Source organism: Periophthalmus magnuspinnatus, chromosome 21 (assembly GCF_009829125.3).
Source record: "Periophthalmus magnuspinnatus isolate fPerMag1 chromosome 21, fPerMag1.2.pri, whole genome shotgun sequence".
NCBI classification, from domain to species: domain Eukaryota; kingdom Metazoa; phylum Chordata; class Actinopteri; order Gobiiformes; family Gobiidae; genus Periophthalmus; species Periophthalmus magnuspinnatus.
This window is the reverse complement of record NC_047146.1, coordinates 27,303,529-27,331,221: the sequence shown is the minus strand read 5'-3', so window position 1 is coordinate 27,331,221 and position 27,693 is coordinate 27,303,529. Positions and strand designations below refer to the sequence as shown.

At 41.1% G+C, this 27,693-nt stretch overlaps 1 protein-coding gene across 1 annotated transcript in view; it reads left to right on the top strand.

Annotated features, from left to right (window-relative positions):
- fn1a (fibronectin 1a) overlaps window positions 1–27,693 on the top strand; it is a 65,000-nt gene that overhangs the window by 15,013 nt on the left and 22,294 nt on the right. The window contains exons 12-28 of the mRNA XM_055230763.1: window positions 284–427; window positions 5,401–5,522; window positions 5,788–5,956; window positions 6,727–6,912; window positions 7,715–7,843; window positions 7,951–8,040; window positions 8,487–8,681; window positions 16,571–16,849; window positions 17,100–17,363; window positions 17,720–17,814; window positions 18,826–18,994; window positions 19,089–19,175; window positions 22,087–22,278; window positions 23,463–23,735; window positions 24,516–24,630; window positions 24,904–24,980; window positions 25,070–25,159. Coding sequence (XP_055086738.1) covers window positions 284–427; window positions 5,401–5,522; window positions 5,788–5,956; window positions 6,727–6,912; window positions 7,715–7,843; window positions 7,951–8,040; window positions 8,487–8,681; window positions 16,571–16,849; window positions 17,100–17,363; window positions 17,720–17,814; window positions 18,826–18,994; window positions 19,089–19,175; window positions 22,087–22,278; window positions 23,463–23,735; window positions 24,516–24,630; window positions 24,904–24,980; window positions 25,070–25,159 — 2,676 coding nt within the window. The remainder of the gene's footprint in view (window positions 1–283; window positions 428–5,400; window positions 5,523–5,787; window positions 5,957–6,726; window positions 6,913–7,714; window positions 7,844–7,950; window positions 8,041–8,486; window positions 8,682–16,570; window positions 16,850–17,099; window positions 17,364–17,719; window positions 17,815–18,825; window positions 18,995–19,088; window positions 19,176–22,086; window positions 22,279–23,462; window positions 23,736–24,515; window positions 24,631–24,903; window positions 24,981–25,069; window positions 25,160–27,693) is intronic.

Genomic DNA, 27,693 nt, shown 5'->3' with positions numbered 1-27,693 from the left:
TCCTGTTTATAGCCATCATTTCGAGCACTTTTCACCATTCAAAAGATGCAATATTTTGAATTGGTAACATTTCCATGGACACAAGCAGATGATGAACAGTCCACCAGAAAAGTAACATAATGCACCTTTAATAGTATTGTTACTTTTTATGTTAAAAATACAAGAAATTAGTCTGTAGGTAGTTTTAATAATACAGTATTGCTGGCTTTCAAAGTTGTTTATGTCATTTTAGTGCTTCAAAACATTGAATTAATATACTTCCTTTGTATGGCTCTCCTCTCAGACCAGTGCCAGGAGCCAGAGACCAGAGCCTTCTATCAGATTGGGGAGTCCTGGGACAAAGTCATTCACGGAATCATGTACAAGTGCTATTGCTACGGCAATGGACTCGGAGAGCTGAGCTGTGAGCCTCAGCAGTCATATCCAGGTAAGGATCTTATAAAACATTTAAATTACAAAAATATCCAGTACTACAATACTAACTTTCTTAAGTGACAATAATGCAATAAGTTACTTATTATCAAAATCCATATATATACTGTAATGTTGCGATTATTTGGATAACAATAATCAGACTATATTTTTGCAATTAACCAGAAATGTGCTAAAATATGCTTGGAGATGTCTTGCATAATATAATAATGAATGAGCTATTAAAGTTTATATTCTTATTTAATTTATCAGATATTTTTTGCAACATTGATACTTTTTTTTATTATTTGGACTTTTTACTCAGTATTAACTTTTGCATACCTTCAAAACTGCAGTATTGATATGGTAGACCTAACACTTACCTCTAATGTGCAGTCGATACATACCTTTCACTTACAACTGAAATAAACAAACTTTATATGATACATTTATAGTAAAAAAAATAAAAAATATCACTTTCATTTGATGAAAATTTACAGTTACAACAGTTTTGCGCTTTGAGACAAGTTTTTGTTCTTCAAAGTTGACAAAAGCTGTCCAGTTAGCCTGCTGTTCCAACACCAGTAACTGATGGCTTAATGGCCCAAATTAACAACTCACTGTTGTACTGAAAATGTTTACTTGCGCCAGGCCTTTGACTTTGATGTAGGACAGATTGAGAGAGGATGGGGTGTGATTTCCTCTTTGGCCCCCTCCCTTCTCCCCTCCTACGACTGCTCTTTGTTCCTGTCTGCATGGGGCATGTCCTGTGATGTTGCCACAGCTGTACAAATCGGTGCCTGCCCTTTCTTTGTGTGCATGTGTGTGTTCCTTTTAAACCCAAACGTGTTTTAACTGTGAAGAATCAGTGTTAAATTCAAGGAGGCTTTTTACTTAACCATACTAACTACATGTCTAGATCAACTATTGCTTCTATGTATGGGAACTTATTTTAGGAAATATATCAACTATGAACCGCCTTATTTGCTAGTTTTACAGCAGCATCTTCAAATTAAGTGAAGATTCTGCTCCATTAAAACGAATCGTATTCCCCCTTAACCGGAAGTGCCACGGCAAAGAAAGTTCGGTTTAGTAGCAGGGTGGAATAAGGTCAGTAGTAACTAATAATCTGTATATTTATAGCCAAAGACAAAGTTCAAATCTGTCAACTGGACAAATTGTTGTAGGAGTGAAGACGTTTTGCTGCTCATCCAAGCCATTTCTTCAGTTCTGGTCAGAATGCTGATGGCCACTGCCTTATATCTATCTGAGGGGAGGGGAAAACCATACTGAAACTCTAAACGGCTATTGGCAGCAGCGAAACGTCTTCACTCCTACAAAAATTTGTCCAGTTGAACTTGGCTTTTGCTATGGATCAGACCTGGATGACTGAGGGTCTACACAGACACAATCTGTAGATTTCCTCTTTCATTCAACCACATCACAATGACATTTTACCCAGGCAATGAAGTAGCACTAACTTACTTCTATGTGAATAACTGAACCCAAAGTAAATGCAAATTGTAGTAATAAATTCAGGGGTTTCAATATCCTGTTATAGCTGGCCTTTTGAGGACTTTTCTCAATTCAGACGATAAAACATTTTGAATTGAATTTCATCGTTTCATAACTGCACTTATTGTTCTCAAGATAACAAATAGTTACCAGGTAGAACATAATTGATTTTTATCTGCACTGGTAAAAAAATAAATCAAAGACACTGGTATATCTGTGCCTTTGAACAACTGAAATTGAAACCTATACCTAGGTATATTCATATGCCTTTTATTTCACATTTCCTGTGTATGCTGCATGGTAAGGTTGAACTGTTGCTTGTTTGCTCTGTGTATAAAGCAGGTTGACATCAGATAGAAAATGCAGGGCACTTTTCAGTCGTGGCCGTAATGACAACCAGCTGTTATCCTGTGCGTGCGCGAATGTGTGTGTGTGTTTTTGTGCATTCAAGTTCACCAAGATTTAAGGCCAGTGTGAGGGTTAGTTCAGACCTCAAGTCAGTCAGCTATTGCTATGTAAAAACTCCATAAAAGGCAAACGTGGAAAACCCAAAGTAGAGAATTTTAGTCATGTTTTAAAAGTGTCATTTTTATCCATGCTCTGATATGATCTGCCATATGTTTTTGCAGTGTCTATGTTTATCTCATCTTGTAACACAATCTCTAGCCCATATCTTGTTGTTTGGAGTACTTTTAAGGGGGTACTTTTAAGTTCATTGCTCTGTAACTATATTGTGCATTTGTCTGCATCAAGTTATGTCTAGCACTTGGGAGAAAAGCAAATATTTGAGGTGTAACACTTGGGGAATTTGTCTTAAATAGGACTACACACGTATTCATTGCAATCAAATTGAAATTACATTAGAATGGTCGCGAAGGCTGCAGCTCTTTCTGTAGTAGAATATAATTTACAAAAAAATAAATAAATAATCCAGACTAATCAGTAAAAAAACATTGGGATTTGTTTCTTAGTTTAGCACTTTGTATTCCAATCTTCTCTCAAATGTTAGTCTTCAATTTGTTTACAATGTACACTTTGGACTAGGGTTGCCAAAAATACCCAGATAATACCAAAACTAGTATTGAAAGTATCAATACTGAGAAAGATCATATAAATAGTAAAGAAATTGACCATTTCTGAATAGTTTTAGAATGGTCTTGCCCTATATAAAACCAAGTGCAATATAAAAGTAACTACTATTTCAAATTGTCTCAGAAAAGTATGTTTTATTATGATGATGGTATTGACAATGGAGTGTCAGCCCTTAGGTTAGAATTGAAAATAAAAGTTTGAAATTTTAGCATCATGGCACCGCAACTTTGAACTGAATCCTGATTGCATTCAAGACTAAAACAATGACAAGTTTTACAAAGTGTATATCCGTTTCATACTTACCCCACATCTGATTTTGACTAAGCCTTCTCCTCTGCTCCGTCAGTGCTCTTTGTGCCTGTAATAATCCTTAATTGGTCCCAGATTGTTTTTGAGGTTTGCATATCGGTGAACAGCATCTGGTTAACCGCGCCACTTGCTCAGAAACTAAGATTACAGGTTTTGGAATTGGGAAAAGCGGTTCCGAAAAGATCTTTATAGAAGCTACCAGTACACTATCAACACAGTCTGCATGCCATATGACTTCTGTGTGCATAAAGAGAAGGTTTTTCACTGTTTTAGTGCTATGATTTTGAGTCTGCTCTTTAGTTTCTTAAGGTCATCTAACATTTTTCACATACCTTGAAATCAAGTTGAAACTGCGCTGAGAGATGTATCTTTTACTTATAATGTACAAATTGTACTAATTCAATGTCTGCAAAGTGCACACATGCTAGCCAGATGTTTAGACTTATCTAGTATTAGAGCTACTCGGTTAAAGATACTGCCTTGAAATCACATTGAGGTTATGGTATCAGTTTTAAAGATGCAATGAAAGATGCTATGAAAGCTGGTATAGGGTCTGCCACCTGCTTGTATCCATGAAGGTGTTATTGTTTTGTTGGGAGTTTCAGGATTGTTTCATAATATGGCATTAACCTTTCCTATCTTGCATTGATTAATTGATGTTGACATAACCTATTTTAGCCGCGTCAGATGTAAAGCTGGGTGGATGTTGCTGGAACATCGAGGTACATTGAAAAAGGATCCGGATCGGTACCTCTCCATTCCAGAGGGCGCTGCGCCGCGGCGGTCCCAGAGAGGGCGGGAGCTGAGGGCGGGGGAGAGAGCAGAGTGGAGACCTGGCTGGAGAGCTGGGATACTTGCTGGGTCAGAGTGTGGTTATAATCAAGCAGAGTCCAGATTGTTTGTTCGTGTTGTCCAATAATTACCCCGTAATGCGAAAATGCCCAGTGTAGCGTTTGTTCCGGCCCTGAGTCTGATTGACAGAGCCAAGCAAGGAGTACCACAGAGATATGCAGACAATCTGGCGCTGGGTGTCAGGTCCTGGTTCCTCTTATCCTACCCAGGTGCAGCTGATTGTTGATTAGCCCCAGGTGTGCGGGGGAGGAGCCAAAATCTCCGCCCAGCTCCAGGCTCAGACACAGGAGGGAGGGGGGAAAGTGCAAAAAAGGGCAGGACCGACAGGGATCATGACATAGAGAGAGAGAGAGAGAGAGAGAGAGAGAGAGAAAGATATATATTATATATATATGGTGGTTAGAGTGTTGGTCCCCCAACCCGAAGGTCAGAGGATCGAGTCCCGCTCGGACCAAGTTCTGTCGTTGTGTCCTTAGGCAAGACACTTCACCCACATTGCCTAGTATGAAAGTGGTGTGTGTGCGAATGATAGGTGGTGGTCGGAGGGGCCGATGGCGCAGATTGGCAGCCTCGCTTCCGTCAGTCTCCCCAGGGCAGCTGTCGCTACAATAGTAGCTTACCATCACCAAGTGTGGAAATGAATGAGTAATGACTATAGTGTAGCGCTTTGAGAGGCTTTGACAAGCCTGTAAAGCGCATTACAAGTGTAAGGCATTATTATTATTATTTATATATATATATATATATGTATATATATATATATGTATATAAAGAGATATATAGAGAGAGCGAGAGAGATAGATATATCGAGATATATATGTATATCACGATATATCTACCATCTCTAATATGTACAAGGATGATGTTTCTAGAAATTGACTGTTGAAAGAACATGGGAAGTGGTTGCATTGCAGCTGTAGAATTCTTTAGGAATTTTTCATAGAAGTGACAGGTTCTTCTCAATCTTTCTGTGAGCCTTCTGTTGCTCAACATACCTAAACTTTGGCTTTTGCTGCTTGCAGCAAAAGTTTCTGCAGAGAAGTTTCTTTGATCAGCTCAGTTTCTTTGCAGAGTTTCTTTAATATTGTGTGTTCTTCAATATTATTGTTTATTATTTATATTTACTTCAGCCATATATCACACTTCAAAATTTGTTATCGTGGGGATTATTTTACCTTGAATGATAGACCTTGACATATAATCTATGTCTGTCTGTCGCAGGTGGTACCCGTCCTGTGCAAGTTATCATCACAGAATCTGGAAACCAACCCAACTCTCACCCGATCCAGTGGAATGCCCCTGCCTCTGCCCACATCACTCAATACGTGCTCAAGTGGAGAGCTGTGAGTATCACCTAATAATTAACTATGTGTAATCAGAAAGAAAAACAGCATAAATCTTACACTACATGTATTGATCTCAAAATATGTACAAAATTATTTTACTTACATTTTTAAACAGATACTTTAATACATTTACTTAAGTTGACTTTTTATGTTATACTTTTAATTGAATATTTCTTTGCTCTGGTATCTGTAACAAAATTGAGTACTTCTTCCACCACTGACCTTTAATTTCCCATCTTATCCTATTTATATTTTGAAACAGAAAAACAGCCCAGACCCGTGGAGAGAGGTATTCATCCCGGGCCATCTGAACTCATACACCATCTCTGGTCTGAAGCCTGGCATCACGTATGAGGGTCAGCTGATCAGTGTGCTGCGATTCGGACGCCGTGACGTCACTCGATTTGATTTCACCACCACCTACGGGTCATGTGAGTGCCTGACATATATGATTTTTAATAGTGTATTTTATTTCAGTGCATATTTTAAAGGTATGGGGGAGTCTGTGTTAATAAATATTTCTTCAGTATAATTTCTCATATGAGTGAGTACAACAAAAAATGTGTCTACTTAAATAAAATCTATTTATATATTAATTTACTTGATGAACCTAGATTATTGCACTAGTTTCAAGAGGTTTTCTAACTCCAGTACAAAACTGCCAATTTCAAGTCAAATTATTTGCCAAAAGGGAAGAAGAAAATTGCACTTACCATGCTGGCCAATTTATTTTCCTTTTGGAAATTTTAAATCTATTGAAATCTCATCTATTTTTTGAAAATTTGAACTGGGGAAATTAGACAGCAAGTAAAACAAAATCTGTAATAGTTTTAAAAGCATTTGAAACAGCACTCAAATAGGATAAAATTTAAAATAGTTTTTAACTATTTTCAAGGTGCCATACCATTTTACAGTGGTCAGTGCCTACTCTGAATCTCTTTTTCTAGTCAGCTTTTGTTTTCAATATACAGTATAACTATCCATTCAAGTTTGGTTAATTAAATTCCACTTGCAAGTTTATCCAATTCTTGTAATAAATACTTAAAAGCAGCATGACTTATCTGAAGTAACTTCCTACCCAGTGTATATCACACTGTGTGTGTGCATATCCTGAGCTTTTCTCCCTTGAGTGTTCTATTTTCAGAGACAGGAAGTATGTTTGTTCTTTTATTTATTTTCCTTTATGTGCTTGTCCATTTAGTGGCTACATCTCACGGAGAGACCACGGTTCCTCCTCCAGTTGTGGATATTTCTGAGTCTGTCACGGAGATCACCTCCAGCAGTTTTGTCATCTCTTGGGTCTCTGCCTCAGACACAATTTCAGGGTTCAGAGTGGAGTATGAGCTCAACGAACAGGGCCAAGGCACTGGGCAGCCAATAGTGCTAGGTAAGGCTGTTGTGACAAATGTTTTCAAATAGCAGAATCCTAAGGCATATGTAATATTGCCATAATGTGTTGCATAACTACTATGAATATAAGAAAGAACATTGTGAATTTCATTGTTAGAAAACTTTAAAGGTGCGCTGTGCAGCTTTTCTAGTGAGGGTTCCACCCACCTGCTTTTTTCCATGGGGATGCCTGGAAACTTCATCAGTATGGCATTAACCAGAATGCATTTAATCAAATACATAAGTTTTATTGCTCAAGAGTACTTTGGAAAAACATGCATTCCTGAGTAGGGTCCTTGCTACACAGACTTGACCTGTAACTTGGCTTGGTGACATTACAGGTTTGTCTTTTTTGGAGATAGGCAAGTGTACTGCCATACTGTGGAAAATTCTAGGAACACTGACATCTCTAAGGAGATGGAGTGGGTAACGGATACTATACTAGAAACGTTACCTTTTAAAGTACTTACCTTGACTTAGTTTTGTCTATTATTAGTCCGTATACGGTATACTGTTCTGTTTTAGGTTTATATTGTTAGTCCTGGTTTAGTCTTAATACAGTACTGGTTTAGTCTTCTTTTTAGTCCTTGTTTAGTATTGGTTTAGTCCTGTTGTGGTCCTGGTTCAGTTTGGGTTTAGTCCTGATGTAGGCTTTGTTTCTTCTAGTAAGCACTTTAGTGTAGTCTACGGTTGGTCATGTTTTATTTTTGTTCATCATAATAACAATTTTGCCTATATAAAGTACATTGTCTATCCATTTTATGGTTCTTACATTATAATTTTTTGTCTTTCTCCATCAGAACTTCCACGTACAGTAACCTCAGTAAACATTAATGAGCTCCTTCCTGGGAGGAAATATACTGTTAATGTCTATGAAGTTACTGATGGAGGAGAAGACAACCTCATTCTCACCACTTCACAAACTACAGGTGAATATTTTTTCATCTTTTTGTCACACTTTTTTGTTTACATAGGCTACCAGAGTTCTTAAATTCATTTAAAACATGTTATATGCTTTCAAATCATATTTCTGCAGCTCCTGATGCTCCAACTGACCATGAAGTTGATGAAGTTGGAGAGACCTCTATTGTAATCAGCTGGGATAAGCCTCATGCTCCTATCACTGGTATGTCATACCAAGTATATTGTTTGAAACTTTAAAAGAAATTATATTTTGTATTTTAGGGTCAATACATTCATTTAAACATCAATGTTTTTATGCTAGATGCGAAGTGTTACTGTCTGTCCCCTATTTATTAACCCAAGTAGTTTATTTTACATTGAAAAAAGAACACAGTTACACATTACCATTTGTACTATTGCATTTGTTTTAACATCCTCATTCCATATTTTGAATAATTCATAATAATTCATAATTCAACTTAACCATGGCAACCAAGCCTCAGATACATCAGTTTCTATACTACTAGGACAGACAACCATAATGATTGTCCCTTGAAACTGTCTCCTCTTTCTGTTTATTTTTTGGTTCAGTTATTGTGCCTTTTTTTTTTTTTTTTTTTTTCCCATATAAAGAAATTATCAAAACTGAATACTGGCTCATCTCCATAGGTTACCGGGTGGTGTACACCCCTTCAGTGGAGGGAGAGAGCACAGAGTTGATCCTCTCAGACACCGCGACTTCTGTGACTCTGAGTGAACTTCGACCTGGGCTGCTGTACAACATCAGTATCTATGCCGTGGAGGGCAGTCTGGAAAGCGAGCCAGTCTTTCTACAAGTCAACACTCCAGGAGACCCCCAGCCAGGTATAAAATCAATCAGAAAACTATGAATTTAAGATGATAACTGATTTGCTTTATTTTCATAATTCATATCTGCAAGCATACATAATGCAGTTATTTATACAATGGTCCCTTGTATATCACGGGTTACGTTGGCGTACATATAGGCGAAATCTGTGAAGTAGTCAGCTTTATTTTTTACAATTATTATATGTTTTAAGGCTGTAAAACCCCTCACCACACACTTTATACACTTTTCTGAGGAAGACATTAACATTTTCTCACATTTCTCTCTTGTTTAATTAATTAATAGTAACTCACACGTATTTCACAGTTCCTCTGACCTCTTCGTCCTGGCGCCACTGTAGTGTCGATCAAACATTCACGTAAATTTGGGTGAACTCATTCTGTGGAATAGGGTGAGGAGCCCAGTCACACAGGAGGAGCTCGGAGTAGAGCCGCTGCTCCTCCACGTTGAGAGGAGTCAGCTGAGGTGGCTCGGGCCTCTGTTCAGGATGCCTCCTGGATGCCTCCCTGGGGAGTTGCTCCGGGCATGTCACACCGGGAGGAGGCCTCGGGGAAGACCCAGGACACACTGGAGGGACTATGTCTCTCGACTGGCCTGGGAACGCCTTGGGGCACCGAAGGAGGACCCGGCCCCAGATAAGCGGAAGAAAATAGATGGCATTCTGTGCTGTGCTGGAGACACGGCACAAAGGAGATCGATTGACGGTGGTCTGCAGTCCCTTGGCCGGTTGGGATGCAGAGCACAATGCTCGTTCATACTGTAAAAAAGCGTGTAGGATTGCACAGGAAAAATCTGCGAAACAGCAAGACCGCGAAGGGTGAATCGCGATATAGCAAGGGACCACTGTATTTCATTGTTGAAGCATTGGCAAATTTTTTTATGAAAACATAGGAGCATTGCCATAGCAATTTAAAACAAAATATTAGATATTTTGAATTATATATTTTGAATGGTGAAAAGTCCTCAAAATGTTGCCTCTAAACAGAAAGTCAAAACCCATGAATAGCAAGTAACATGATTAAATGAGGGAAACCAGGAAACATGTAGGGTACTTGTACACACGCTCAATCAGTATATGCCGTAAACTCATTGTACAATTTTGTTTGTTTGTTTTCTTTCTATTTTCTGAGAGTTGTTAAGTAATGATGTCACTTCTAGGTCCAAATGAGAACTTCACAGCTGTTCTAGTTTTGATTTTATTTGTTTAGTTTTTAATTTGTTTTTTTGTTTTTTTCAATTCTGCCTGTCTTAGATCCAGAAGTGAAAACACACTTAATAACTCAATACATTTTAGAATGCTCTATAACATTATAGTTGCATTTTCTATAATAGGATATTCAGTGTAAAAAAATATGAATAAAAAAAATAATAATAATCCAGTTTAGTATTTAACTACATCATAATCAAAATGTAAGGTTCTGAAAAACTTACACTACTGAATACACCAAAATACATGGACCATCAATGTTGTGTGACAGTAAGTTCTCAAACTAACCATTGTTCTACAAAACTGGGTCAAGACAAAATGTATTAGTGGTGAATTAGGTATTACAATGAGACACAATCATTTTTGGCTTGGTTGAGTTGTCTACAGTTCGGCGTTGAAGAGCAGAAGATGCTAGGAAATGGAAAAGTGAAGTCAGTGGGTTCACAGCTTCTTTGTTGGACTCTGTGTAAAACTTAAACAGTCTTCCAGGTCCATCTTGCTCCTGGGTCCAACACATGCTACAAATTTAGGTGCATTTGTTTGGACAGTGGGAGGAGGAACCAGGACTCCTGACCCAGTTTAGAGCAGATTGGAGCCATCTTTGGAGAGGCAGGAGTTTGTTGTTGCTGCCACTGGTTAATGACTGTCTACGGACTTTGATAATAAACAGAAACCAGGGCTGATGATTTAAGATGGGATTCACTGTAAGCTGGAGACAATGCATTTGAAGGAGCAGAATGATATCAAAGATAGTTGGAAGATCCATCAAGCTGTTTTTGTACTGCTGTTAAATGGTGTTATGTTTTCATTGGATTGATATCATGTGGTGTATATTATTATACTATTATACTATTCATGAAAAGACTAATGCATTTTAAGTAACTCTAAGTCTTGTAAAAACTTAATTTTATGGTATCTGCACAGAAAGTACCATGCTAACAATGGACCATTAGATACAACAGATAAAAAAATCCTGTAACCACTATGAAATATATTTCTATAAGCAGCAAAAACTGGGTATGAAAGAGTCAACTTTCACAGTACCTGTCAATATAAAATTAGTCATTATTTTTTGTCATTAACAAAACAATTCTTATTCACTGCACCAAATAGTAAATGGACTATGGTAAAAGGCAAGGCAAGTTTATTTGTATAGCACAATTCGTACACAAGGTAATTCAAAGTGCTTTACAGAATAAGAAAGACATTAAAATCACACAAATCAAAACATAAATAATCACAAATAATCATCATAAAATTAACATTAAAAGAGAAGAGTGCAGAATAAAAATCTTTCAGTCGTATGCACAGCTAAACAGAACCGTTTTGAGCCTGGATTTAAACATTGTCAAAGTAGAGGCCTGTCTCACATCTTCAGGAAGACTGTTCCAAGTTTTAGCTGCATAAAACTGAAACGCTGATTCCCCATGTTTAGTCCTGACACCAGCAGGAGGCCGGTCCCTGAAGTCCTCAAATTGCGAGATGGTTCATATGGCACTAACATGTCGGAGATATACTTTGGACCTAGGCCATGGAGAGACTTATACACAAGCAGAGCTGCTTTAAAGTCTATTCTTTGAGCTACAGGAAGCCAGTGCAGAGACCTGAGCACAGGACTTATGTGCTCATACTTCCTGGTTCTAGTCAGGACCCGAGCAGCAGCGTTCTGGATGTACTGCAGCTGTGTTAAGGCTCGTTTGGAGAGTCCAGTGAGCAGGCCGTTACAGTAGTCTAACCTACTGGAGACAAATGCATGGATAAGTCTCTCCAAGTCTGGCTTTGACAGTATACCTTTGATTTTTGCAATGTTTTTTAGGTGGTAAAAAGCTGCAGATGTTATTGATTTGATGTGGCTGTTAAAGTTCAAGTCTGAGTCCATTATTACCCCTAGATTTCTAGCCTGATTTGAAGGTTTTAGAGAGAGAGACTGGAGGTGACTGCTGACACTTTCTCTATGTTTCTGTGGGCCAAAGATGATGACTTCAGTCTTGTCTGAGTTTAGCAGAAGAAAGTTGTTTTGCATCCACACACTGATCTGTTGGATGCAGTGGCAGAGTGAATCCACTGGTCCATATTCACCTGCTGCTAGTGAGACATAGATCTGAGTGTCATCTGCATAGTTGTGATAAGACACATTATTGCTGCGTATTAACTGGCCTAACGGCAGCATGTAGAGATTGAACAGCAGGGGTCCCAGGATTGAACCCTGGGGCACCCCACAGGTCAGGGACATTTTATCTGATATACATTTTCCAATTTCAACAAAGTACTCCCTGTTTTCTAAATAGGACTTGAACCAGTTTAGTGCCGTACCAGAGATGCCCACCCAGTCCCCTAGTCTCTGTAAGAGGATCCCGTGATCCACAGTGTCAAAAGCAGCACTCAGTTCTAACAGGATCAAGACTGAGACTTTGCCTGCATCAGTGTTCAGGCGGATGTCATTTGTCACCTTGATCAGAAGACTTTTATTGCCATAGTCTGTGAACACAGTTCACAAACTAGGAACTTGATACGGTGAAAAAGTGCAACATAAACACACTGAATAAATACAAATACAAATAAGAGCATGCACAAAGTTAAAAAGATATGCTTAAAAAAATCAAATGAAATACTTAAAGGGAAAAAATATGTACAATAGCAGCATCAGAACAACAGTGCAAAGTGGCTTGTTAAAGTGACCGGTGTTATAAAGTGTCCAGTTTAGTGCCGATATTATAGAGTGTTCATGAGACAAACAGCAGAGGGGAAGAAACTGTTCTTATGGCGAGAGGTTCTGGTCCCAATGGACCGTAGCCTCCTGCCAGAGGGAAGTGGCTCAAATAGTCCATGTCCAGGGTGAGAGGTGTCAGCTGCTATACGGCCTGCTCGCCCCCGAGTCCTGGAGACGTACAGGTCCTGTATAGATGGAAGGCTGCAGCCAATCACCTTCTCAGCAGAGCGCACAATGCGCTGCAGTCTCTGTCTGTCCCTGGCAGTGGCCCCAGCGAACCACACAGTGATGGAGGAGGTGAGGATGGACTCAATGATGGCCGTGTAAAACTGCACCATCATCTGGACTGGCAGCTTGCGTTTCCTCAGCTGCCGCAGGTGGAACATCCTCTGCTGGGCTTTCTTGATGAGGGAGCTGATGGTCGGCTCCCACTTGAGATCCTGGGTGATGCAGGTGCCCAGGAAGCGGAAAGAGTCCACAGTGGTGATGGGGGAGTCCGTCAGGGTGAGGGGAGGCAGGGGGGCTGTGACTTTCCTGAAGTCCACGATCATCTCCACCGTCTTCTGGGCGTTGAGCTCCAGGTTGTTGCTGCTGCACCAGGACACCAGCCGGTCCACCTCCCTCCTGTAGGCAGACTCATCGCTGTCCGAGATGAGTCCGATGAGGGTGGTGTCATCCGCAAACTTAACCAGTTTGACGGAGTCGTGGCTGGAGGTGCAGCAGTTGGTGTACAGGGAGAAGAGCAGGGGAGAAAGTACACAGCCCTGTGGAGATCCTGTGCTGATAGTCCGAGTGTCCGAGACATTCTTCCCCAGCCGCACGCGCTGTCTCCTGTCTGTCAGGAAGTCAGTGATCCACCTGCAGGTGGAGTCAGGCACGTTGAGCTGAGCGAGCTTGTCCTGGAGCAGAGCAGGGAGGATGGTGTTGAATGCAGAGCTGAAGTCCACAAACAGGATCCTGGCGTAGGTTCCCGGGGAGTCCAGATGCTGGAGGATGAAGTGAAAAAAAGCAGATAAAAGCAGTCTCAGTGCTGTGGTGGGGTCTAAAACCTGATTGGAAAACATCAAAGGAGTTGTTCATTTCGAGGAAGTTAATAAGCTGTTGGTAAACAACTTTTTCAAGGACTTTGCCTAAAAACGGCAGATTTGAGATCGGTCGATAATTGTTCAATATTGTGGCATCAAGACTGTTCTTTAGGAGAGGCTTGATAACCGCAGTTTTCAAAGCACTTGGGAATGTTCCAGATTGAAGTGACATATTAACTATGTGAGTGAGTGGTGACAGCAAACTGTTAAGCACAGACTTTAGAAATTTAGTGGGTAACACATCGAGGCAGCATGTAGATGAACTCAGACTGGTGACAATCTCTTGGACAGTTTTGTCAGTTACAGATGCAAAGTGAGTCAGCTCTAAGTGTCTAGGTGGGTGCTGGGTTGTTATTTGTGTTGTGGAATTTATGGCATTTTTAATACTCTGAACCTTGTCATTAAAGAACACTGCAAACTCATTGCACTTAGATGTGGAAATTAGTTCTAACGGCAGTGGAGCTGGGGGGTTTGTTAATCTGTTTACCGTTGCAAACAGGATACGAGAGTTGTTACTACAACTTCCAATAATGTCAGAAAAATACCTTTGCCTTGTTCTACATAAACTGTGGTTGTACATGTGCATCTTTTCTCTGTAAATTTCATAATGAACCTGGAGCTTTGACTTGCGCCATTCCCGCTCGGCCCTCCGGCACTCCCTTTTCTGTGCCCTGACCGAGTCGTCAGTCCTCCATGGCGCTTTCTGCTTATCTTTAACCATTTTAACCTTCATCGGGGCAATGGTGTCCAGAACATTCAAAACACTCGAAGTTCAACAAATCATCAACATCAGAACATGAGGCATTTTCAAAGTGTATCATTTCCATGAACAGTGCACCTGTCTTATCATTTATGTGTCTCCTTCGAACAACTGCAGGACCAGCCGCTGGTTTGGGAATAACAGACAGGTCAAAGAAGACACAGAAATGATCAGACAGAGCAACATCCACCACATTGACATTTGAAATATTTACTCCTTTTGTAATGAGCAAGTCCAGAGTGTCTCCTCTGTTGTGGGTGGGCTCGCTGACATGCTGAGTCAGACCAAAGGTTTCAAGGACAGAACTGAGCTCTTTAGCGTTCCTGTCAAACACATTATCCACATGTACATTAAAATCACCTGTAATGACTAAACCATCAAAGTCTGTGCATACGACTGAAAGCATCTCAGTAAAATCATCAATAAAACTCAGACAGTGCTGGGGAGGTTTGTATATGACTAAGTAGAGTATGGAGGGGGATTGTTTTAGCTCCATTTTGAATGAAACATACTCAAAAGATGAAAACACTCCAAATGACAATCTGTGAGTAACTAAATTATCTCTAAAAAATGCGCACACACCTCCACCTTTTTTGTTTACTCGTGTTTCAGATTCAAATTTGAAGTTGGGTGGAGTTGATTCTACTAGAATTGCATTACCTGTGTTTTTGTCGAGCCATGTTTCAGTTAAAAACATAAAGTCAAGACTAAAAGAAGAAATAAAATCATTAATTAAAAAGGACTTGTTACATAAAGATCTGACATTGAGCACAGCAAGTTTCAGATTAGTTTCAGTAGGACTGGATGTTATCTTCTTACAGGGAATGTGAACTAAATGTCTCTGATTGGACAGTCTAACTGTCCTTCTGTTAATCAGTCTACGTGGTGTAACTGTAGATATAGCTCCATCACAGGGCCTCAGCATGATATTATTTTTATCATGACTGTATGTCCTGAGACAGCAGAGGCCCTGTGTGTCCTAGCTCTTGTTGATAACAGCTCTGGGGGAAGGCAAGGAAGGGCGAGGAGGGGGGAGTTTGGGTGAGGGACCAGGTGAATGAGCAGGGGGGAGTTTGGGTGAGGGACCAGGTGAGGGCCGAGGAGTCGGAGCAGGGGGGAGTTTGCGTGAAAGGCGAGGGGGGATAGGTGGGTACGGGGAAGAGTTCAGCATAGTTGATGCCAGAACTCTTGATCGCTCTATATTAGGTGTGAGAGGAGCCATCTTAATTCCTGATCTGATGAGACTTTCTAGATGGTCGGGAAGGGCCATAGGTGAAGGTGGGGAGGAAAAGGAGAGTGAGGAGTCCCTAGAGGGAGTGGATGTAGCAAAGGGGACCCAGGGTTGGTCTGTGGGCAGGGGAGGTGATGTGGGTGCTGTTGTGACTGAAACCTCTGCTGGGGCTGTCACAGACAGGTTCAAGGCCTGAGGGAAGTGACGCTGGAGATGCATCCTTCACTTTTGAAGGTGGTGGTGATGCTGATTTGTTCTCTTGGGGAGGTGGTGGTGCTGCTGAATCCTTCGCTGGGGGAGATGGTGGTTGTAGTTGTGGTGCTGCTGGTGGTGCTGACACATTGGCTCGGTCTCTGGTTGGTTCATCAGGAATGCTTCTCTCATTCCTCTTTTCTCTCACTGGCCCAGGACCCTGTCCAGGCCGGTTTCTCAGAGCGTGGAGGAGGTTATCCGTCAACACTCTTACTCCACCTCTGCTCAAGTGCGGGCCATTTCCCTTGAACAGGTCCTCTCGTTTCCAGAAAAGATCAAAGTTCTCAATGTAGTGCAGTCCTCTGGCTGCACATTCGTTGAACAGCCATGTGTTCAGCTGAAGCAGCCGGGTAAATTTGTTCATCTTCCTTCTGTCTATGGTAGGAAGAGGTCCACTGATGAAAGTCTTAACCTCCACTTTATCAAGCTCCTCAAATAATTCAATGAAATGCTTTTTCAAGATTTTAGTTTCATTCATTCTGGTGTCAACTGCACCCACGTGCACAATCAGCTGTTTAGCTCCTTGGTGTGTTGACAAAACTTTTGGGAGGAGTTTTGTAATCTCAGAGACAGTGTGACTGGGGTACGAGCAAGTTTGTAAAATAGTTGGTAAAATACTTTGCTTACTTCTTTCTTTCAGATGAAGTAGAGTCTCCTACTAACCTGCAGTTCTTTGAGGTGTCTGATAAGAAGATAGTTTTGACCTGGAACAGCCCAGCTGCGGATGTTTCAGGGTACAGGGTGACCGTTGTCCCTGTGGATGAGTCTGGGATGCTGCAAACAGAGATGACCCTTCCAGTGAGCCAAAACTCCTACATCGAGGTCACTCACCTCGAACCAGGAACCCACTATCGCTTCAACATCTACTCTATCAACAATGGAGAGGAGAGTCTGCCACTAGTCGGAGAGCAGTTCACCAGTAAGTATCAAGATTTACGACCTTGGACCAGTAATAAAAAGCTGGATCTGATGAATTTTAGAAATAAGAAAATATGTTTATGGTTTAAATAAGGTTTTCATGGAACATTCTATAACAAGTAGAATACTTGTGGCATTGCATTAATTATCAAGTACACATCAATTTAAAATTTTTGTAGTATGATTCCCAAAATATAGTTGCAATTAAATTCTTTCCCATTTCCAACATTTACATTTTTTTTCTTCTCCAGAGCCAGATGCCCCAACAGACATTCACTTCATGAACGTTACAGAGAATAGTGCAGTGATCCTGTGGTATGCCCCTCGAGCCAAAATCACCGGGTACCGCCTTTTCCTCACGGTTGAGGGTTCAACTCCCAAACAGCTAAAACTCCCTGCTCGTCTAACCCAATACACACTCCTCAACCTGAAGCCTGATACAGAGTACACTGCGACATTGCACTCTGAGATAGACAATACACTGAGTGAGGGAGAGTCTGCTGCCTTTACCACCAGTAAGTGGAACCATCTTATCATATGATATTGATTATTGTCGTGTAATTTTTTATTCAAGTATTGTTCTCAACTGCGGCTGTATAAATTACACAACTGCAGCTATACAGATTACTCAACTACCACAATGATCCACTGGTGTCATCGATTATAGCTGACACAAGCCCAATAGGTCTTATTTTACATAAGTTTAGGGAACTTAAAGATATTTGAGTTTGTGAATGTATTGTTCCAGATCAGATGAGTGTATGAATGAATTAGCTGTCTGTTAAACCATTTCTATTTAATTTATCTAATAAAAAACTAAAATAATGATTGTTTTAACCCTCATGTTGATTCTGTATATTGTTTTTTGTAGCCCCACCAATGGGTAATGCTCCTCAATTCAACACTGATGTAACTGACACCTCTATCATTGTCTCCTGGACTCCAGCTCCACACATCGGATACAAGGTATGCTACATCCTCAGTCATACATTACATTTTTAGAGACTTGGAGACAAACTGGTCACATTTTCATATAGGTACACAAAGCTCTTTTTACATCAGAAACCACTCACCCATTCACACAGGGTGGACATACACTGGGGCAAGGTAGGTTAAGTGTCTTACCCAAGGACACAACAACATTGGGTCACCGCCAACCTGTAGTACAGTGGATCTGACCACTCTACCATTGATGTTTATTTTGACATCGGGATTAAAACCACTAACCTTTGGATTAGAATTTAAAAGTGCTCTAGAGCTGGATTAGGATCTTAAAGTGCAGTGTAAATATGACACCTACTAACAAACAGCAATTATAATAGTAATACAATCAATAGTTGTAGAAAAATGTGTGAAATTTGTACAAATGGAGCACTTTGCTTATATATTTGTGTATGTAAGACAAATATAAGAAAACCTTAATATTAAACTGCATTTGCCTGGTTTCATAACTGTGAGGTTTAATCGACAGTTAGCTCAGATTTCTTGTTTAAGTAGTTCTGATTGGATAAAAAATGTCACACTGATGATGGGAATGTTCTGGATTCCCCCATGTTTACCTGGCATCCTAAGCCATCTTTCTATTTCACTTTCTCTCTCTCGCTCTGCCTCTCTTCCCTCTAGATTTTTTCCTCTTTTACACTTTTTCTTCCACCTCTTTCCCATTTTTTTTGTCTCTCCTTATCGCCTCTTTCTCACCTTCCTCCATATCTCCTTCTCCTCATTTCTCTTTCTCTCAAAGTTCCTCTCTCACTCCTACCTTGCTCTTTACTCTCTGTCTTTCACTCCTCTCTCTGTTTTCAATTTTACCTCTCTTTCTCTTTCCCTTACACACACACTTCATCTCCTCTCTCTTTCTCTCCCCCTTCTTGCCCCTCTTCCACTCTCGCTCCTTCCGTCCCTACTTTCCTCCCTGTCTTTCTCTATCTCTCCACTCCCCCCTTCTGTTTAAATGTTTATTGTACTTTCATATTTCAGTTAACAGTGCGCCCCAGTCAGGGAGGAGAGGCACCGCAGGATGTGACCTCTGACTCGGGAAGTATCTACATTTCCGGTTTGACTCCTGGAGTGGAGTACACCTACAGTATCCAGCCAGTATTCAATGGGCAGGAACAAGGTACCCCCATCACAAAACGAGTTACTACACGTAAGAAAAATAATTTACTAAATACATTGCATTTAAAAATATGTAACAAAATCTGGAGTGTAAAGAATATTTTGCCCGGTATTTCTATCTACAGCTCTGTCTCCTCCCACTGATTTGAACCTGGAGTCTAAACCAGGTTCAGGAGAGGTCACTGTGCAATGGAGCAGCACCAGTGCACCAGGTACGGACTAAATCTTTGTAAAAGACGATTTCAAAGGTGTACTGTGCAACTTTTATGGTGGAGGGTACACCATCCTGTCTCCATGAAGATGATGACTTTGTCAGGAATATTACACAGTATGGCATTAAACATAGCTGTTTATCATTTATTACATTACAGAAGTTTTTATAGCTGAAAAATACCATTCATTCTTACTGTGAGTTTAGTCATTTCTCCACACTATGGATAGAAGTTTAATGCCATGCTGTGAAAGGCAAAGCAATAACATCTCCATGAAAACAAGAGGACTTTGTACCCTCCACCTGAAAAGTTACGCAGTGTTTTTAATTTTTTTTTTTCTTTATAATTGCCTTTTAGCATTGTAATTGTAATAATGTATTCAATTCAATTCAATTTTCAATTCATTTATTTTTGTAACGCCCAAAATCACAACAACAGTTGTCTCGAAGGGCGTTCATGTTTTGGTTGATGGGGGAAACCGGAGTACCCGGAGGAAACCCATCCAGACACGGGGAGAAACATGAAAAACTCCACACAAAAAGGCCTGGCGACCCGGGGATCGAACCAAACCCTCTTGCTGTGAGGCATGAGTGTTGCCACTCAGCCACCGTGCCGCCAACACACAAAAACAAAACAACAGGAAAATCAGACAAAACAAGAAAAATCGGCCAGGCGAGGAGGAGGAAGACCAGACGAGGAGGAGGAGAGCCGGGAGAGGAGGAGGGCCATGCGGGGAGGAGGGGAGGGTCCAGCTGTCATCGGGGCATCTGAAAGAGATACACTCCACAGGGGGAGTGGGACAGGGGACAACATGTGAATAGCATTGCTGATGAGAAAATAGGACAAAGCAGAGGATAGTGCTCAGGTTGCCATACTTCCCCCAGCTAGTTATCTCCTACTGCAGCCTGTCTTATCCCGGGTTTTAATGTCCCTAACTCCCTCACTATGTAACCTGGTCATACGCTATACCGAAGAGGAAGGTTTTAAGCCTGGTCTTAAATACAGAGACTGTGGGGGCCTGTTTAACATCAGCAGGGAGTTGGTTCCATAGCACAGGAGCTTGGTAACTGAACGCTCTCCCTCCCACTGTACTTTTGGACACTCTAGGAACCACTAATAGTCCTGCATTCTGAGAGCGGAGTGCTCTGTTTGGCTGGTACGGGACAATAGCATCTTGCAGATAGGATGGGGCCATACCGTTTAGGGCTTTGTATGTCAGGAGGAGGACTTTGAATTTGATTCTAAGCTTGACAGGAAGCCAGTGCAGATATTTTAGTACAGGACTGATGTGGTCTCTTCTTTTAGTTCCTGTTAGGACTCTGGCCGCTGCATTTTGGACCAACTGGAGGCTCCTTATAGTACTTTTGGGGCAGGTGGCGAGCAGAGAATTACAGTAATCAAATCTGGAAGTAACAAATGCATGGATGAGTTTTTCAGCATCATTTTTAGGTAAAATATTTCTAATTTTAGTTATATTTCGCAGGTGAAAGTATGCGGTTTTACAAGCTAGGTTTATATGGGCTGTGAATGAGAGATTTTGATCAAATAGGACTCCAAGATTTTTTACAGTAGGGCTAGAAGATATACTCACATTGTCGAGTGAGATTATCTGGTCCGACAGAGAATCTCTTTGACCTTTGGGACCAACAACAATGACCTCTGTTTTTTCAGGATTTAAGAGCAGGTAATTCAAGGTCATCCAGGTTTTGATGTCCTTCACACAGGCACTGAGTTTATCTATTTGATCAGTCTGATTTGGTTTCATTGATAAGTACAGCAGAGTGTCATCAGCATAGCAGTGAAAATTAATGCCATGTTTTCTGATAATGTTACCCAAAGGCAACATATACAGAGTAAATAGGATTGGACCAAGCACATATCCTTGTGGAACACCACAGGCTACTTTAGAACAGGGAGAGGTGCTCTGGTTTATACTAACAAACTGGTACCTATCTGATAGATAGGATTTAAACCATTTGAGGGCAGTCCCTCTGATTCCAATGTCACATTCTAACCTCTGCAGTAAAATGTTGTGATCAATGGTGTCAAACGCTGCACTGAGGTCCAGTAGGACCAGGACTGAAGCCAGCCCGTTATCAGCAGCTAGTAGTAAATCATTTGTTACTTTAAGCAGTGCAGTCTCTGTGCTGTGGTGAGCTCTGAATCCAGATTGAAATTTTTCAAATATATTATTGTCCTGCAGGTGGCGGCAGAGCTGTTTCACCACCACTCGTTCTAGAATTTTTGAGAGGAAGATTAGAGATAGGTCTATAGTTGACTAGTTCATCAGGATTTAGGTTAGGTTTTTTTCAAAAGGGGTTTAATCACAGCATACTTAAAGGACTGAGGAACGTAGCCATTTTCTAACGACATATTTATTATGTTATGGATGGAATCTATTATTAGGGGGAGGGCTTCTTTGAGGAGTCTGATTGGAATAGGGTCGAGCATACAGGTTGATGGTTTGGATGACATGATGGCTGAGGTAATCTCCACCTCATCAACAGGAGTAAATTTATCTAATAGTATTAGAGGATCCATGTGGGATATTGGCATTACAGACTGGATTAGCTCAGAGCTGATTTTTGGAGTAGCTTTGTTGATTTTGTCTGTAATGGTTGTAATTTTGTAATCGAAGAAGTGAAGAAAGTCATCAGGCAAACGGCAAATTAAGAATGTGTCTTCAGTTGTTTTTTTTTTACTTTCGCAGCAATTTGAGTTTCAGATTATGTAACCTAGTGATGTTGAAGAATGAGTTAAATGACATATTTAACTTCAGTAAAACTCAAGTCCTTTTAAATTGCACCTGAAAAGACAAATGTTCTCATTTTTTAAATGATAGAGGGTCATTGTACTATTGAATAAAATGGCTATTATTGAATATTCTCTACCTATTGTTCTCTTCTTGCAGACATAACCGGCTACAAGGTCATGTGCACTCCTACAAATGGCCAGCAGGGGAACAGCGTGGAGGAGTTTGTTAAGGCTGGGCAGACTTCATGCACTTTAGATAACCTCAGTCCAGGCATCGAATACAACATTAGCGTCGTCACTGTGAAAGATGATATGGAGAGCACCCCCATCTACACGACTATTACACCCAGTGAGTTTAAGAACAGGTCTATGGGATTTGAAAACACTTTTCATAGTAGGATTTGTAAGGAAAACTCAATTAAATCAATCATGGAAAGTTGCATTTTTGCAAGCAATTAATTAACATAAACAAATTCCTTACAAGAATATATTATATATTTATATTGTATATTTGTGGTTCTCAAATGATGGTCTGAGTCTCGCAACCAGAAAATGAGACTGGGGAGTTTAACCAAAAACAAATTATTAAAATAGAAAATAACAACGTATTGATGATGCTTTAAACTGGATCTTATGATTTGAGACCCGCTGCACTAGAGTGCTAAGCTAATGCTACTCTAGATATATAGTCATCATTGGTTTGTGATACATTGTGTCGTAACGGTGGGTCGGTAGGTGCGGACCAAAGGATGCAGATCTCGGGACAGATTTACAGTGTTTTATTTACAATGTGCGGGATTCAAAGTCAATAGTAATAGTCACAACTGGGGGCAAGGTGCAGGAGGCAGAGCGGGCGGGCGCAGGACGGGACAAGGTAGGGCAGACCAGAACCGGAGCGGGAGCGGAGATAGCCAGAACCGGGACAAGACGGGACCAGGAACAGGACCAGGAGAGACCGAGCAGGAATAATCCAACAGGTGGGAGCCAAGGCGGAGGACGGGAGACGAGCCGGGAACCCAGACGGGACAGGAGGCGAAGACAAAGGGTGAACTTTACCGGAGCTGGTGCGCGGAGGCAGGAGCAGGAGCGAGTGGGAGAACAGGCATCTGAGGAGTGGCAAAAATCTGTATTTTGTTACCTGCTTTCTTGCTTCTGACCAAAGACTTAAACTGGAGCATTCACGTTTACACGCGGACGATCTGGCTCCGAGTGTATTCTGCCGAGCCCTCAAATACTCGGCAGCAGGTGATGGTGACTGCGATGATGCGCTCCAGGTGCGTGCAGGAGGAGTCAGGGACTCCTCCCAGCTCCAGGCAGACAGGTAGGGGAGGGGGAGAGGACACAGGAGGACAGGCAAAACAGGCATCGTGACACATTGACTGACTAATTGCTTTTATGTATTGGGGAAAGCATTTGTTCTTCCAATAATGTGTCATATTTTTGCATCCTCATGGAAGTTTTTAATACTAATTCTAACTTTTGCTTCTCCTCCTCTTTTTCTGCTTTATTTTTGTCATTTTTACTCCTAACCAGAAATTCCACATTTGACTGACCTCTCTTTTGATGATGTTGGGGACACAACCATTAGCCTTCGCTGGTCTCCTCACAACAGTACAGCTATCACTGGTTACAGAATTACAGTGGTAGCAGCTGGAGAAAGTGTACCCATATTTGAGGATATGGTTCAGCCTAGTACTGGCTTTTACACTGTCTATGGACTGGAACCTGGTATCGACTATGACATAAGTGTGATCACAGTCACCGAGCACGGAGAGAGTGACCCCACAACACTGACACAACAGACATGTAAGTAATACAAGTGAATGTGGTAATTTCTGTTTTCAAATAATAATGCTACTGTAAAACTATAATAATTAAAGATTTGGAGTTGAGTTACTGAGCGCTGTATGGCAGTGTTGAATATAAAACATGTTGTTGTTTATAAATATTTAGTAAATAAGTGATAAAAAATAAATAAAATCTAATGTTTAATCAGACATCATTTATTAGTACAATGATATGTAAGCTACATGGTGGAAAAGGGCGTAATCCATCAAATCACATTTTAAAGGTATTATCCTTAAGTACTTGCACAATTTCATTTCCTTGACTGGCTAGCTTCATGCATGAGAAAGTCCTTGTAGGTTACATAATCAAACATGTACCATATTAACTGAGTTGATCTCTTAAACACTGCCTATTAAGCTTGTTGTTGTAAGTATGTGTCATGCTACATTGTCAGTAAAAAAAATGTGTTATGTGTGTCTCCACGTTTGCAACAAAATTTAAGACATACAATACTGCTATATATGGATGTACAAGTTACTTTTGAGTTGAAGCCTTTTAGCATAGCATCGCATATCATTTTTCTCCATGGTGTATTCTGCTTGTTCCCCTACTTGTAAATATGTCAATAAAACGTTGAATATAAATCTTATCGGACACACAAGACAACTTCTTTGTTAAGAATGTGATACACAAACATTCATTTGATCTAACCTAAACATTTTTTTAGTTGAAGACATTATATTGTTATATTAAATTTCTTTTTTTAATAAATACTTTTTTGTTTTCTATTTTCTATAGCTGTACCAGCCCCGACTGATTTGACTTTTGGACAATCTGGACCAAATACCCTTCACGTCTCATGGGTCGCCCCTCCTGTGCCAAATAGAGCTGACATCAATAGCTACTTAATCAGGTATAATACAACGCAATTTTTAAATATACATTATTATTATTATTATTATTATTATTATTATTAGTATTATTAGTATTATAATACATTTGATGTAAATTACAATAACGATAATGATAATGATGACAATAATAATGATAATGATTGTTGTTATTATTACTGTTATTATTATTATTACTACTACTATTACTGTAATTTACATCGTATTTTATCTTCTATTGTATTCTATTTTAGACAGATATGCTTAATAAATATACCTTTATTTCTTTTTCCTAGGTATCACCCCATTGACGATGAGGATGACAATACGGAGACCAGTGTTGCGGGCAGTGAGAATAGTGTTGTGCTGAGACGTGAGTACTGCTCATGTAAAAATACAATATACTTGATATGATTAATGTGAGTGAAAAAAACAAATGTTACTTTATCCACATGTCTACAGATTTGCTGCCAAACACAGAGTATCTGGTCAGTGTGGTGTGTGTCTATGAGCAGAGGGAGAGCTCACCTGTTGTTGGCACCAAGAAAACAGGTAAAGCTATATTTATTGATGACTGATTGAGTTTATCTATGGTGATTTTAATCTGAAAATATGTATTTTAATAGACATTATGACATATCAAAAATTATCATATTATTATAAAACATACATTTTCTGTTGGTTGTATGTTTACGTGTGAGGCTTGGATATTACTATGAACAGTACTTAAAGGTGCACTATGTCGCTTTTCTGGTGGAGGTCTGTACAATCCCTCAGTCGTGCAGATATGAGCCATAGCAACTGAATAATTCTATTCTTTCAATTGGACACAAATTTTAGAATGAAGACGTTTTGCCGCTCATTCAAGGGGCTTCTTCAGTTCTGGCCAGATTGCGGGTGGGCACTGTCTTATATCTGCCTGAAGGGAGGAGCTAGCTACACTGACACTAACATACTTTTGTAGACCTAGCCATATAATATACAGTATAAGGCAGTGCCCCACCAGCAATTTACATAAAATTAAACAGTTCAGTAAGGTTGATGGATCAGATGCTACTCTTGACATAAAACATCATTGGTAGAGTGGTCAGATCCACTGACCCACAGGTTGGCGGTGCAATTCCAGCTCCCAGAGATGAATACTGTTGTTGTGTCCTTAGGCAAGACAGTTAAACACACCCACACACCAGTGTCTGCTTGTATGAATATGTGTGTCAATGGGTGAGTGGTCCCTTGATGTAAAGCGCTTTGAGTGCCTTGAAGATTTACAACATTTTTAGAATTTCCAAGATGGCGCCACGTACGGTCGCCCTGGTGATTTGGTGCGCTGTGTGTTTTTTGTTTTTATGTGTTTTTTCTGTGTCTGCATGCTCTTACACCCATGAAGAGCTCTTAACTATCAGAACAACAACTCCTGTTGATCTACTGCCAGTCTTTTTAGTACCTGCAGTAGATTTTGTTTACTCTTTGGGCAAAAGAGTGAGGCGCCGAAGACGAGGAAAGCGGGCAGGGGCCTTGGTGCGCCTCCGGAGACGCGGCGCTCGCACGCCCCTACCTGGAATTTTCCTGTCTAATGTTCGCTCACTCAGCAACAAGACAAAGACTTCTCTTCCTCTTGCTTCTTATGCTTTACGGAGACATGGCTCAACGAGCGTATCCCGGACTGTGCGCTTCAACTGGAGGGATTCCAGCTCCTCCGCGTGGACAGACAACGGGGACTCTCCGGGGGAAAGACGAAAGGTGGAGGTGTCTGTTTCTACATCAGCAACGCCTGGTGTACGGATGTGACTGTGATCTCCCAACACTGCTCTCCCGCCGTGGAATATCTTTTCATTAACTGTAGGCCTTTCTATTCTCCACGTGAGTTCACTTCATTCATTCTGGCCGCTGTTTACATCCCTCCGTGCGCGGACACGCACGAGGCCCACCGCGTGCTCGCGGAGCAGATTCTGGATGTGGAGCGAACCTTCCCGGACTCTCTACTGATCATCCTGGGGGATTTTAATAAGGGAAATCTGAGCCAGGAACTGCCCAAATATAAACAGTTTATTAATTGCCCGACGAGAGAGCAGAAGACGCTGGATCACTGTTACACAACAGTCAGTGGAGCCTACAGAGCCGTGCCCCGCGCTGCTCTAGGGTTCTCTGATCACGTCATGGTTCACCTCATCCCTGTTTACAAACAACGGCTGAAACTCTCCAAACCTGCTGTGAGGACTTCTAAGAAATGGACCAGTGAGGCTGTGGAGGAGCTTCGCACGTGTTTGGACACTACAGACTGGGATGTGTTCAAGGCTGCCACAGACAGTTTGGATGAGTACACAGACACTGTGATGTCATACATTCAGTTCTGTGAGGACAGCATCGTTCCATCATGCACCAGGGTGACTTTTAACAATGACAAACCCTGGTTCACACCCAGACTGAGACATTTGAGGAGGGAAAAGGAGATGGCTTTCAGGGCAGAAGATCGTGAGGGCTACAGGCATTGCAAGTATGCGTTTAGCAAAGAGGTGGAAAAGGCTAAAGCGAAGTACAATACACGTCTGGAGCAGCAATTCTCCACCAACGACTCTGCTTCTGTCTGGAGAGGGCTGAGGCAAATCACCAACTACAGGCCCAAAGCCCCTCCCGCCGTGGACAACAAACAACTAGCAGAAAAGTTAAACGGCCTTTATGCAAGGTTTGAAGTTTCACACCCCTCCCCCTCTCCCTCCTCCGTCACCATCATGGACATTACCTCCAAGAGGTATCATTCATCTCCACTGCCCAGAAGACAGTGGAGATGATTGTGGAAAAGTCACAGCCCCCCTGCCTCCCCTCACCCTGACGGACTCCCCCATCACCACTGTGGACTCTTTCCGCTTCCTGGGCACCTGCATCACCCAGGATCTCAAGTGGGAGCCGACCATCAGCTCCCTCATCAAGAAAGCCCAGCAGAGGATTTTCCACCTGCGGCAGCTGAGGAAACTCAAGCTGCCAGTCCAAATGATGGTGCAGTTTTACACTTCCACCATTGAGTCCATCCTCACCTCCTCCATCACTGTGTGGTTCGCTGGGGCCACTGCCAGGGACAGACAGAGACT